The sequence below is a fragment of the Antennarius striatus genome, chromosome 14, assembly GCF_040054535.1.
Source record: "Antennarius striatus isolate MH-2024 chromosome 14, ASM4005453v1, whole genome shotgun sequence".
NCBI classification, from domain to species: Eukaryota; Metazoa; Chordata; class Actinopteri; order Lophiiformes; family Antennariidae; genus Antennarius; species Antennarius striatus.
Genome location: NC_090789.1, coordinates 11,886,391 through 11,900,289, shown reverse-complemented (window position 1 = coordinate 11,900,289; position 13,899 = coordinate 11,886,391). Strand labels below are relative to the sequence as shown.

Here is a 13,899-nt window from a genome sequence, read left to right as displayed (position 1 = left end):
ATTTTGGAAAACGTTCTTCTTCTCTTACCTACGGAGACATCAATTGATGTAACTTTCTGTACACTGGGCCCTAGCTTTTTCTTGGAAAAGTCAGGAGTATTTGTCTTCAAACCCAGACCCAGTGCACACATCAGATTTTACAGATAGCTGATCGTGCTGCGCTCCTATCAGGAGACTGAAGAGGGTTTTTTGATGCAATCGCGGAGGCGGTGGGGGTGGTGGGCTTAGGGTCAGACATGATTGATGGGGGAGAGATGGAATTTGAGGAGAAAAGACTGTAGATGTCCGGGTAGTTAGCTGGATGCTGACATTAATGAGTTTGTTCATTTGGTTGGTGAACAGAACAGACCAACCCTCAGGCGGTGATCTCATTGCTAAGAAGGATTTTTTTCAAATATAGAAAGAGAAAGACACAGAACCTCCAATTAATACAGATCACCCAATAAATATAACTTCACAAGGTACATTAACTCTACATATTGTAGAGTCGCATGAAATTTTTACTTTTTTTTCACATGAAATATCTGTCAGCAAATGTCAGTTTCTCCTTGATGGACCCTTAAAACTTGCTGAAACAGGCAGAACTTTACAGGGTTGAACAAGGTTCAAAAGATATCGATGGTATAATAATACAGTAATCCCTCGTTACTAGTGGTTAATGTGTTCCAGGACCACCCACAAAAAACAAAATTCTGCAATATAGCGACAAACTGTTTATTTTAGTATTTGCGGTAATTTAAACGTTTATAAAACCTCACCGTACTGATATTAAAGCATCTTCTATTTGTATGATCTTTTCCCACACTCTTATCGACTGTTTAAAGCACTTGTGAGTCTCACAGAAGTGCGCTGCGTTCTGTTAGTCTTGGACGCTGTCAGCCAATAGCATGCGCATACGGTATCACGTAACTGCCTACAAAAATCCGCCGGGCATCTTGGAGCGCGAATTTGTGAGGGATTACTGTACTTGCAATTTCTAATCTGTAGATTTCTTTACATGTTGTGGGTGGTTTCTCATGCTGTTACTTGCTCCTTCAATTATAGAGAAGAAAGAGGTGACACAGAGTTTGGAGAACTACACCTCAAAGTGTCCTGGTGGAATGGAGGTCATCACCCTTCCTGATGGTCTGAAGCTACCTCCGGTGCCCTTCACAAAGCTCCCTATTGTCCGGTAAGACAGGGGTGAGAGGTATTGATACTTTAATGCAATTGGATGAATTTAAAGTGGTGAAATATACAAATGGGAAATCCAAAGGAATTGTACCCTTGACACAGAAATCTCAGCTGCGGAGTTGCCATTATTGCTAGAAAAATTAGCTTTTGTCATTGTTCACATTAAAGAAACAGCTGTTGACTGCTTAATATACCCTGCTTTAAACCTTTTAAAGAATAACTTAATAATGATAATGATGTCCCTGTAAATATTTTCTTTGTTGACGTCCATTGGTTTAACACTCACCGTGCTGACTTTCACTTCAGGCACCACCACAGACCTTTACAGTGGTTTCAGATCCTTGACTGTATTTTAGTTTATCCACTAAATATGTCTTGATTGTTCCTAAGGATTTGTTTGTGAAATTTAGAATCTCAATAATCTCTTTAAATGGTTTTGTGTTTATAACAAGATAGTGAAGGAACAACAGAGGGATAATGAGCCAATCAACGAGTCTTGTGTTGCATAAACAAAGCTGTGAATGATTCATCATTACAGATGAGATTGTGGTATTAGTAACAGAACTTTATTCATGAAGGGGAGGTTCAGAACATCCTCGAATGAAACAGGCTGTTTCAGGGAATGAACATGATGATGATGTTCTTGTGCCAGATTGATTGTTTGTTCCTGTTGGGTCCCTTAGAACAATAGTTGTTAAATAGTTATAAGTACCGGTAGTTAGTTAGTTAGAAATAGATTATATTCAGTGTTACAGTTGATGCTGACCCTTATTTTTAATATAATTTACATCACACCAATTGGGAACTATGAGTATTCTATTCAACAGGTTCCACTGAATAAAAGAGTAAAAAAAAATTTTAGGTTTTATCTCAAAGCAAAGCAGAGTCTCTTTCACAGAGACGTCGTTTATATCAGTCTACAGACTTTAGGATTGTTTTATTTAGAGCTTCTTGTCACTATTAAATGCATTTTAATCTTTCTGAATAAAGTGTCTCAAAAATTGAGAGTATAGGTTCACAATGAACTTTTGAAGGAGGGATGATTGTTCATTTAGATTTATTTTGATACTCAAAGCTTTTCCGATTGTAAAGAGCCAGAAACAAAATAAGAGAACGCTGTTGGTACAAAAACCCTTTGACTCTACAAGCCATTAGTGCTTTTCTATCAAGACTTGTATGTCAAAATGTTTGACGTATAATTATCTCCTCTTTATCACCTAAATGATACTTTATCCAACAATGAATTTCATCCGTGAAAGGAAGGTGAGTACACTGTTTTTATGGGCTAGCTTTCCTGGATTGTTAAATATAAACATCTGGAAGTATACTATAATAATAGCAAATATCCACTGTGGAACAAAAACTTTTAAGCAGCTCACTTTGTGCGTGAAGATACACTACAAAATTATTCTCATGTCTTATTTATGTCATTATTGTGCCCAAATTAGGTCTGTGAAGCTGCTCAATCTGCCTGTCAGTCTGCGTCCTCATAAAGTGAAAGGCCTGCAGGGACAGAACATGTCCAGCGCCAGCCCCTTCATCTACTCACCGATCATTCTACACAACAGAGGAGAGGAGCGCTGTAAGAAAATAGGTGAGTCCGTCAATGTTTGTGTCCATATACACATATACAGTAATGCATCGCTTATTCGCGCTTCAAGATGCACAGCTTCACTACATTGCGCATTTTTCATAGGTAGTCACGTGATACCATACGCTCATGCTATTGGCTGACAGCATCCTGAAGTGTGCTGCGTTTCCGAAACTCATGGAATGCAGCGCACTCAGGCAAAACACAAAATTGCTTTAAACAGTCTATAAGAGTGTGGGAAAGGTAATACATGTAGGAGGTGGTTTAATATCAGTATGGGGAGGGTTAATAAATGTTTAATTTACCGTAAATAATAAAATAAATACTTTGTCGCTATATTGCGGAATTTTGTTTTTTGCGGGTGGTCCTGGAACGCATTAACCACGGGTAAAGAGGGATTACTGTACAACCAGTTATTCATTGAGACCAACAGTATAGTCAAACTGTACACACACACACACACACACACACACACACACACACACACACACACACACACACACACACACACACAAGCATATAATTATCTACTGAATATATGATCTACTTCTAATCAGTTGGCACTTTTGTCCAACTAAATTTCTCATTGATCAGACGACCGTTGGCTGTACTTTGATGAGGAGAGGACATTCTTAATCAGCTCTGCTCGCTCAGTGCTCCATTTTCTCACATGCATTTCTATTCAGCCGTCTGTGTCGCAGACAAAGAAACCGTCTTTTTTTATTTATGCAAAAAGGCACAGAACAGAGAATCAGATGGAGATTGTCCATAGGTGCCCTTTCTTACTTGCAGCACTTAGGCAGCGTTGTCTCTGTCAGACATGTTCACACCCCTGGAGATGCTCTTTGCTTCAGGTGAGTAGCTCTAGAAGAACAGCTGAAGTCCTGGACCCGCCTTCATCATAGCAAATCTAGCAAGTTAACGTCAATCTAGAGATTGCATGCAGATTTGTTTTTCCCCTCTGATCAGTTGAAGTAGGTAGAATCTCCGTCAGCTAAGGTTTTCTTCAGTTGACTACTAAGGCCCTGAATGAGGCTGTATCTTCTTTTTTTGATCATGATTTAGATGTTGAAAGTCAGAGTTCCCTCTGGTATGCTCTAGTGTTGTGAGGCTTTGGAGATTAATCAAACATGTCCCTCTCACACTGTTCTACCTCTGGAGAGCTGCCTGCCAGCTAATGAAGTTAAGATTCTTTTAACTCCTTCAAGGCATCTCTTACAAAAAGGAAGGAACTGTAGAAAACACGTCTTTGAAGGATGGCTTCACTGTGAAAATGCATCCATCATATATATCCATCATACACAGACAGAACAGTATTATTTCTGCCGTCACATACAGTCACAGACTGTGTTATTAGATCAGTCAAACTCATCTTTGACTCACAGTATTACAACTTGGAATTCTGAAGTGTTTATTGATTCTGTCTGGTATGTTCTAACATTGTAATAAGTAAATGTACTATATATTTAGGTGAGTCATAGCACCTCAGCTGTAAACTTTCACACCTTTAGAGACAACTTCTGTTTCATTCATTTACAGTTATGAAAATCATATCATTTTATGCTCGGCTTTAGGCTCACAGTCTGTTGCATTCATGTACAGGTATAAAAGTGAGATGTGGAGATCTGTAGATTTGCTGTATAGAGTGGAACGGACGCTTCACTTTGTAGATTCATGGTCAGCATCTTAAAAATTCAGGTTTATTGCGCACCATAACCTGCTTAGTCAGGTCCACCTCTACAGTGCATTCTAGGTTCTTAAATTGGCCAAAATGTCTTACCTTTTTTAATTTTTTTTTTTTTATACAATGTAACTTTGACTTCTTTGGTGCTTTTTTTTACCCGACATAGCAGCATCAACAACGCATTGATTTTTGTTAGGTGTTAGTCTTGATGGCATGAAGACATGACTCCATGGCTTAAATTGAGATTATTTTTCCCAATCCTTGTTTTCAAAGACACTTGTGAGCTTTCACCATCAGTTTTCCACCACGTAGTGAATATCTAGTCAACTCATAGCTGTCAAACATGTAAAGCAACTTTGGTTTTGTATGCGTTTTGTATGGGCTGTTGAAGTTTTCCATTTATAGTAATTATCTAAATGTCCTCAAATATGTGTCTCCAACTGAAGCGCTAATGACTTGTAATTTCACGAGTTCAAAAGCTGGGCTTTAGATACATTTGAATGTGTTCCCTCCTGCTCTAGGGTGGTATCATTACACATAGATGCGTTTTGCTCCAATACCCAGGCATAGTGTGCATGAATAATTCAGCATGAAAGATTAATGTTGCTGATAGTCTTACAGGATATTTCTCTGTAGGATGTGGTAACACCAGTGAACTTTTTAAATTCTGTCTGGTCATTAATAGATGATTTTTCACAGCCCTACAGAGACAGTTATGACAGAGTAATTTGCTTTTTAAGAAACCAAATACAGTTAATGTCGAACAAACAGTGCAGCTATATATTGACTCATAACATTCTTTATTGCTTTGCTTGATGAGGTTTTAAAGAGTTGAAGCCTTATGAGAGCTTAGCAGAATCGCAATGGCCACTTGACAAGGCAGGACTGAAGAAACACAAATAATATGGCAGAAAGCCACAATGTTCTGTCTTTTCTGAGGTGTATTTCACACTTAATTGGCTGACTATGAGAGCATGGCAAGCATTCATTTCATAGATAGATATTTTTCTTTTGACTGACTTAATTTCCTAAGGTGCATGTTTGGAGTTGACCTCCTATAAATCCCCCTTTCTGCCACGGTCTGAGCTAAGCATTTCAGGGCATTTTTTGCAAGTTTATTTTGAGCAACTGACTCTCCAGATGGGCTAGAATATGTTGCTTTTTCAAATGGAAAAGGGTAAGGCTACTCTTTAAGTAAAGCTTTTCAATCTAACTAACTCTTTAAACTCCCCATTCAGGAATAGTTGATACTGCAATCCAGAACTCTGATCTTTTTACATATTTCTTATACTTCTGGATTTATGGGCAAGACCAAACTGTTTAAGTTTTTCACTGATAATGCCCTTAATTTAAAAAAAAGAAAAAGAAAAAAAAAGAAATATGTCGACACAGATGCATGAAGACAATTTCCAAAAAAACCAAAAAAAAAACCTACTGTTTTTAAAATGTATTTATTGTCATGGTGGATGACAAAAGAGCCTTTGAAGCCTTTGTGTATCAAGTCTTTGTCCCTGAGTTTAACAGATCTTATGAAACAACAGGGCTTTCTATAATAATATTCCACCAATGAATCTTCCACTTGTGTCCCAAATTTTGTCATGTTGAGGGTGAAGAAAGAGACGTACTGCTACTTGATAGTGTTTGCTTAAAGTACATCTTGAATGCAAAGATTTACAACTAAGAGTAAAGAGTAAATAAATGTTTGCAAAAATAGGAAATTAAGTCTCGATCTTTATTTATCAAGAAAAACAAATGAACTTCTTTCCCAAATGACCAAACTAGTTATTGAGGCTGGGCTGCAGTCTACTGTAACTGAGGCAAGGCACAAACTGGATGAGCTCACAGGCGGTCACTGATGACTCAGTTTAAATTTATTTGGAAAAGGATATATATATTCTTGCAGACTTTTATTAACATTGTCTAACAGTGATTGTCTTTGATCTTTATAGTCATATAGCCTAATGGTGTATTTCCTTCAGCTCATTAATTACAAATTGATTTTAATACTGCTGACATCTTATTCTAATGTACTCATGTCTTTTTTTCTTATCCTAGACTTCCAGTGGATTCAAGGAGATGTTTGTGAAGTGCAGCTCATGGTCTACAACCCCATGCCTTATGAACTTCGAGTGGAGAACATGGTCAGTGAAATTAATGATGCCTAAATAGTAAAATTATATTTTGATTGGAATAAATATTTGATGCACCTGAATTTTTTTCAATATCTAAATGCAGCCTTGTGAAAGTGGAAGGTAGCAGTCATGTTTTCCCTGAGGGAGTACCAACAAGGGGTCCCTCCGTGCCCACCAATGAAGTACAGCAGGGCAAGAGAGAATGCTCTGTAATCAGTCTTGATAGTGTAATTAGGGTCTTTTAAAAGCTTCTTCGATGGTTTAAGACGGTAATGATTGTATGAGGCGGTAAGAACAAACTCTTCTCTAACCGGTAAAACAGTAAGAAAACATCACCCGGGACAAGCACATCTGCTGTCCTGTCATTACTTTAATGGTTTCACACATTGTCCTGTTAGACCGCACTGGGCTCCATTCTAAGGTGTAAGACCATTTTCTGTGTGAAATAAAGTTTACAACTAGCTGCTAGACATGACAGAATCAATTTTAATCGTATTGTTAAAGACTTGATGGCAGCCGATTTTAAGTTCAGGAGGTCCTCCTTATTAAAGAGCCTCCAAATGGTGGCACATCGCCACTTCTGCAACACTTATGCACCATGCACCTCACTACTCCTTTACAAAGACACACACCAGTTGACCCACTTTCCAAGGTTCAAGGGTGCAGAAGATTATCGAATGCATTTCAGCTCTTCCTGCTCACTGCTGTGTCTGTTTATGAGTGCAGTGATGTGGGACAACCTTGAAATGCAAAGCAATCATCAGGCTCAATAAAAGGCCAGCAGGGAGAGAGGCCTACTTTCAGCTGTTCGAAGGCAGTGGAACTCTCAGCATAGCACACAATGGACCACCTGTCAAACCTGATGTTGAAAGTCAAGAACAAATTGCAGTGAAAGTGCCAGGACAGAGTGTGAACTGAGACAGTGGCCGCTTAATTGTGGAGGCTGTCTGGGAGCTGATGTCAAATAGACTTGGACAGGTCTAGCTGGCCCTGTGTCATCTTATAACAATTCATGCTGTTACACACAGAAGACATGCAGGCAGCTCAACCAATCAGAAAGTGTTACATTTGAATGGGTAATCACCAACCTGTTGTTTGTGAGTGTGTATTTGTATATTATCACTCAAGCGAGGTCAATTTCTAATGTTCACAAAATATGGATGTAATAGGTGAAGTGTTTCATCAATTTTCTGTGAGGTTCTCAGTCATCCAAGTTATGATAGAACTTTATGTTGAACAAAGTCTGATGAACTTGTAGGAAACATTTTAAATTTTTTTTCCTCTGGTTCAAAATCGTTTTAGTTATAGATGGCTGTTTTGGAGTAAATATCTGGACCTTCCCACCTACCCCCCGAAACGTATCCCAGGTTTTCCTATTGTTCTGGTTGACTTCATTTAGCAGAATGAGTTTCATAAATTAATTATTGAGAAATAAGAAAACAAAAGAAATGCCTTAAATTTCAGTAAGTAATATAAAGAAATGGTATACACTGTTTTACTCTGGAAAAAAAAAATTAAAGATTCTCTGGATGCCATTAAGCTCTCAATAATTGTTGGTATTTTTAATTTAACTTGAGTTGTTTCCTTGTTGCTTAATTGCATCTGGAAATTGAGATGAAGAAAATGCTCATTGAAGTCAGTCTTTGCCATCTTGTATGATGCATAAACGGCACTGGATTCAAAATTAGTAGTGTAAAAATAATTGTAATTATCATTAAAATGCTGCGTAGTTGCTGCAAAGCTCCCAGGAACATTGCTATACTGTGATTGTTGAGTTTTGGCACTAATCAGACATGAATTCATGTAACTCAGCTGGCTCAGAAAAAAAGACTGTTAAGCGAATGCTCACTGGCCCAAAACTTTCAAAACCCCAAAGAATCTTCAGCAAGTGCACTTGATGAGTGATTTGAAGTGTCATCTGGAGGTTAGGGACTTACAGTTTTTCCCATAATATTGAAGCTACATGTCAGCAGAGTTGCTGTGAGGTGAAACATTTAAACAGGCTTGGTCAAATGGTGAGAACATCATTAGCTCTTCCACCTACAGGTGAATTGATCAGATCACAGATGGAAGCTGAAGCCCTTCACGGCTCCATGGCAGCTGGGAGTCTCAGGTGGTGCAGAGTCACGCAGGTGGAGACAGACAGGGTGACACCAGCTGTCAAGAGCTCTTCTGTAAGCCAGACAAAGTGACCGCGTTCAACCCGAGCAAACGCCCAGCTATCTTACACACACACACACACACACACACACACACACACACACACACACACACACACACACACAAAGACACACAGACACAGACACACACACACACACACACACACACACACACACACACTCCTAAGGTCACTTTTTCAACAAGGTGACCCTGTCGTTTGCAAGACGGACCCTCCCTCTCAGTCACTACATGACGTCAGCACCAATACTCAGTTATTTTTGTGCTTGATTGATTTGCTATTTTAAGCTGTGCTTTTTATCACCACCTCCCCTCTCATTTGTGGGGGCGGGGGTGATTTGTTTGCCATTCCCTCCAGAAACAAGTTGTTGATATTCATTTACTTTAATTCAAAAGAACCAAAATAATTGAGCTGTTTCTTTGAGTCAAGTTTGAGTCTTTGAGTCACTCAATTTATTTACAATAAAATAGGATCATCACCACTTCAGTCACTTCAAGTCATACATCATTAAGGTACAGCATAGATGTTGAAACTAGTTTTTTCATGTGAGGTCAAAAGAAATCTGTTTGAAATTGTATCACTTTTTTTATTTGTCTTTTTGTGCATGAGTGATGCTGCCAGTTAGGGCAGTAGAGTGATTACTTCCACAAAATTTAAAAGGTTCTGGCTAACTCTACATTTTTAAGTCAGTCAGGCCTTGCACATATTCAAACTCATAGCCCTGCAACCATAAGTTAAGCAAATGAAATTTGTATTAGACATTAATATTTAGATCTGCATGACGGCTACACTCAATTAAGTGACCTCTAGAATGTTTTTCCATTAAGGCACTTGCATTATTCTATGTAAAGACAATGCTTGATGTGCTCTTTGAATTTTAAAGAAATTAAAATCTTTATTTGGATCCACACCAAAATTCAATGGGGTTCATTCTACCTGAAGTTGCATACTCCCACCAAGGTTAATGGAAATATATTCAGCTGTTCTTGCATAATTCCGCTTACCCTCTCACCCAGAGACACTGACGAAAACACTTAATAATTAACTGCATATTGGCCGTGCTGTAAAATGACGTTTCTGTACACCGATCCAGACTCCAATAATGTGAGAGAACAAGGCTGAATAACTTTTTTAAGAATGCAAATAAGCTATTTCTAATAGGTTACTGCCGCTATGTAGTGCATTCGATGATGTCCTGAAGTGAAAACAAGGAGAGTTTAAATCACAGCCGTGTTACCTCAGAGACTCAGTTCTTCAGCATCCTTCCCTCTAGTGAGGTAGTGTCTGCTGGTAGGGACTGATGCAGTCATTACGTCACCTCAGTCTGCCACATGCAAACTAAACAGTGTGTACTGAGAATGTATTTATACAGTTTTTCTGAAGGGGAATGAGCACACATTCAAAGAAAACTTAAAAGCCACATGCAGGAATCGTCTGACTGCAAATGAGGCTGGGGTGATACTTATCACTGCAGTCTGTCTGACAACCAGACACCATATATTTTAAATGTAGTCCTTGATGAAACACTTTTTTTCACTGAAACAAACCGATTGACAGAAACCAAACTATTCTTTAACACTTGTAGCTGTTGCCAATTTCAGATGAGATTTCCTAGAAAAAAATCGAGTGTGAGTATCAAACCCAGAGCCATTTTTCATACCCCTTAAATCCAATATCAGAACAATTTCTGGATATTACAGTTCTATTTGATGTGTTGTTGAGAAAACTACCGAAGAAGAGAGGGGGTTTATTGAGTTTAAACTCGGAGCTCAGAGTTCACAAGGCTTTGCAGCAGGATTGGGAAATTAACCAAAAGTAGCAGAAAGTCAACTTAATCAATTTAGAGCCTCTCTAAATTAATCTCATGTAGGTGAGTCTGATTAGTACTATCCCCAGTGTGTCTGCTCATTATCTGATCTTAACAAAATACTACGCAATGTTCAGTCCACTGCCTACTATAGTTGGCAAGAGTACTAGATTTCCTCTCATTGTGACCATGTTTAATCTAGCAATATTGAATAAATGAACAGCTCTGACCTACAAGGCCCACAGGATGGACCCAAACCTTGAACACCACATTCACAGCTGTTGTGTTCACAGATGGCATGAATTTTAAACAATGTGTTGGTGTGTTGGATCAGTATTTTCAAAACAAAATCTGATTTAAAGTAATCGCTGAATACAACCATGTGAAGTTGTATGTCAAATGGACAACATGTGGAGGAAATGGACATTATTTAAAAACCAAGCCAACAAGAACGCTTAAATGACAGGGATCTGTGAGACAACAGGGGGATAAGGGAAAGGACAATGGAATAAGAACTCCTGAATATGGGTGTGTTAATTGTGTATGTTGTTCATGGATGTATTGGTAAAAACGAAAAAAAAACACAAAAAAAAAAACCAAAACGAAAAAAAACCCCCACATCAGTAAATACCAAAGTGAAAAAAAAAGGTATGTGTTGGTGCCCCTTCCCGAAACATTAAATCAAGTGGTTATTGAAGTATTGTTTCAGGTGCCTCCAAAAAGTGTGAAATAGTATTATTTTTTAGTCATATTGTCCGGTCCAATTTTGCTGTGATTGTTTATGGATGATGGGTATTAGCATTAATAAGGATGGATAACTGTTTAGGGTTCCTGGAGGTTAAATTATAATGACTCATTTTCTACATTCTTTTCAAATTAATAGCAATGCCATCCACCTCAGCTGTAGTATAATTTCAGTGCTAATTAGCAAATGTTAAGGTGGAACACACTACTGACACACTTGTGAGCATGGATGTAGACTTACTAGACATTTGCTACTTCAGGTGCCACCAATCCAGGAAGTCTGATGTGGAGATTTTATGTACAATGGTTCACAATGTGGTCAGGCAGAATTGAATTTAGAAACGAACCTAAAACGGAATGAAACATTAAACTTAACATTTCCCTGAACATTATTAGAGAAACAATGCAATTTATAAATTGCATTGTTGTGCGATTATAACAACATCTAAACAGTTGAATTTCTTTAAAAAATGGAGTAGTGTCACAAAAATAATTGAACGGCACTGCTCAGGAATTTCATTCTTCTAAAGAAAGTAAAGGCATTTCATGCATGTAATTACTATTATTGCTCTGTGATGAGATGAGAAGCGTTTTGATGGTGAAAAACAGCCTCATTTTCTCTCTATCTCTAATGAACCAGTCATTAAATGTGTCTGTGATGTTTGCTGACCTTCCTGTTGATGGTAATATTTCTATATTTCACAGCTGGATCTTGGAAAATAGTGACATGGACACAAAAATTTCCGATTAAGAAATTGCTTGTATGACTATCTGGCTTACTTTCCCAGAACACAGTAATTACCCTGATGAGAGCAGCGTTATCAATTCTAGAAGTGATGGGTTAAAGTGCAATTACAAGATCCAAGTTGCAAGAGACCTAAATTTGTGTAGAGAAATTATTATTTATTTTAAATATGTATATTTGACTTTCTCTGTATTACACTACAATTCTAAAATTCTCATTCATAAAAATACCAGAACGTTCTGGGATGTTGTGTTTGCTGAAACACATAGATAATGAGGATTCAAATAACTTAATTTAAAATGGTTTCGGCCTTCTCACCTTCGTAGTGTGTGTTGGACTTCATGACTTCTTTCACACCTATTAAAGTATAAAGGGTTCATCTCATTATTACAATTTGAATTTCATGACATTGACAGGTCAGAGATTTGCTCATTTGTAAAAATTTTACAAGTTTTATTTTTTCCCTTTCAGTCAACAAAACAACAAACAAAACACAAAGATCAAAATTTTATGTGGTTTCATTGCAGATACCATGCTGGTTTTTTTTAATATAAATCTCAGCTTATTGAAATCATTTGCGTAGAACTTTCATTTTTAGATTTCTCTGTCCTCTGTAATTAATGGAAGATCTACTCTATATATTATGATCATGTCCCATCGTATCTCATCTTGTTTTCAGGGTTTGCTCACTTCTGGAGTGGAGTTTGAATCCCTACCAGCTGCCCTATCCCTGCCTGCAGAGTCTGGCTTGTATCCCGTCACTCTGGTTGGTGTCCCACGTACCGCTGGCAACATCACTGTCAAAGGTAAGTCAAGCTGAACACCTACTAAAGTATAATCCATCAGCTGTTTTTTTTTTTTTTGCTCATACTCTGCAGCGACTGCGGTAAACATATCACATTTTGTGTTTTTGGACCCAGGTTACCACACATCGGTGTTTGGCGTCTCTAGTGATTGCCTATTTGAGGGCTTGACTGGTGTGAAGACAAGTGGATGTTTGGTTGAGGTCATTCCCTCCCTTCCTCGTCTCCAGCTTAGCACATCACTGCCAAGGTCAGAAACTCTCCGAACCCCACATAAGTCATTTTCATTGTTATAATTAGAATGCCACTGTGACGACCATGTCCCTCCACTAAGGCTAAAGCAATTTGAAACATAAGTTTAGTTTCCTTGATCTGCGCCCCACCCTTCTCAAGGTTTCATAGAGGTTATTTAAAATGTCTTCATGTAAATTCGGATTATTTCAGAAAAAAAAAAAGATCAAACCTTATTAAAGCAAAAGCATCCTGAATTTGACCTGTTAGATTGGTTTTGTTTCTTTCCATCCGCATTCCCAAACCGCCAGTCATGTACAAGAAAATCTGTCGAGCCTGTCTGTTTTTTGTATTCTGGCTGACATAGAAAGAAAAAAACCCCCCCCCCAGAGAGACAAACAAACAAACAGACCCACCAACAGATTAACTGAGAGACTAACCAACCAGTCAGCAAATCAAAGGTCAAGGGTGACAACATTACCTCTTTGGGAAGGCAAGTATACTGTATATACAGTAGAGACATTTCAATGCCTTTAAAATCTGAACTACCTAACTGTATCATATAACATCTGTTCAGGACAGACTGTAAGAAAACAGTCATTTTTCATTTTGTACGCTTTTTACTCCAGCATATCGCTGAAGATATACGACACACGAGGGTAAATTGGTAACTTGCACCTTTAATATGAGGGTATTCACATCCATATCTGAAGCTGGATAGTATGGTTTCCTGTCTTTGTGACTAATGGGAATGTCAGCTTTTGAAAACGGAATATTGAGCGAACCCACTGCAGCCGCCAACCGCGAATG

The 13,899-nt window shown here is 38.1% G+C and overlaps 1 protein-coding gene across 2 annotated transcripts in view; it reads left to right on the top strand.

Annotated features, from left to right (window-relative positions):
- The window catches only part of trappc9 (trafficking protein particle complex subunit 9), a 166,008-nt gene that overhangs the window by 20,970 nt on the left and 131,139 nt on the right, over window positions 1-13,899 (top strand). For both annotated transcript variants that reach the window (XM_068333598.1, XM_068333597.1), the window contains 5 exons: window positions 1,045-1,171; window positions 2,622-2,767; window positions 6,504-6,589; window positions 12,735-12,861; window positions 12,976-13,108. In XM_068333598.1, coding sequence (XP_068189699.1) covers window positions 1,045-1,171; window positions 2,622-2,767; window positions 6,504-6,589; window positions 12,735-12,861; window positions 12,976-13,108 — 619 coding nt within the window. The remainder of the gene's footprint in view (window positions 1-1,044; window positions 1,172-2,621; window positions 2,768-6,503; window positions 6,590-12,734; window positions 12,862-12,975; window positions 13,109-13,899) is intronic.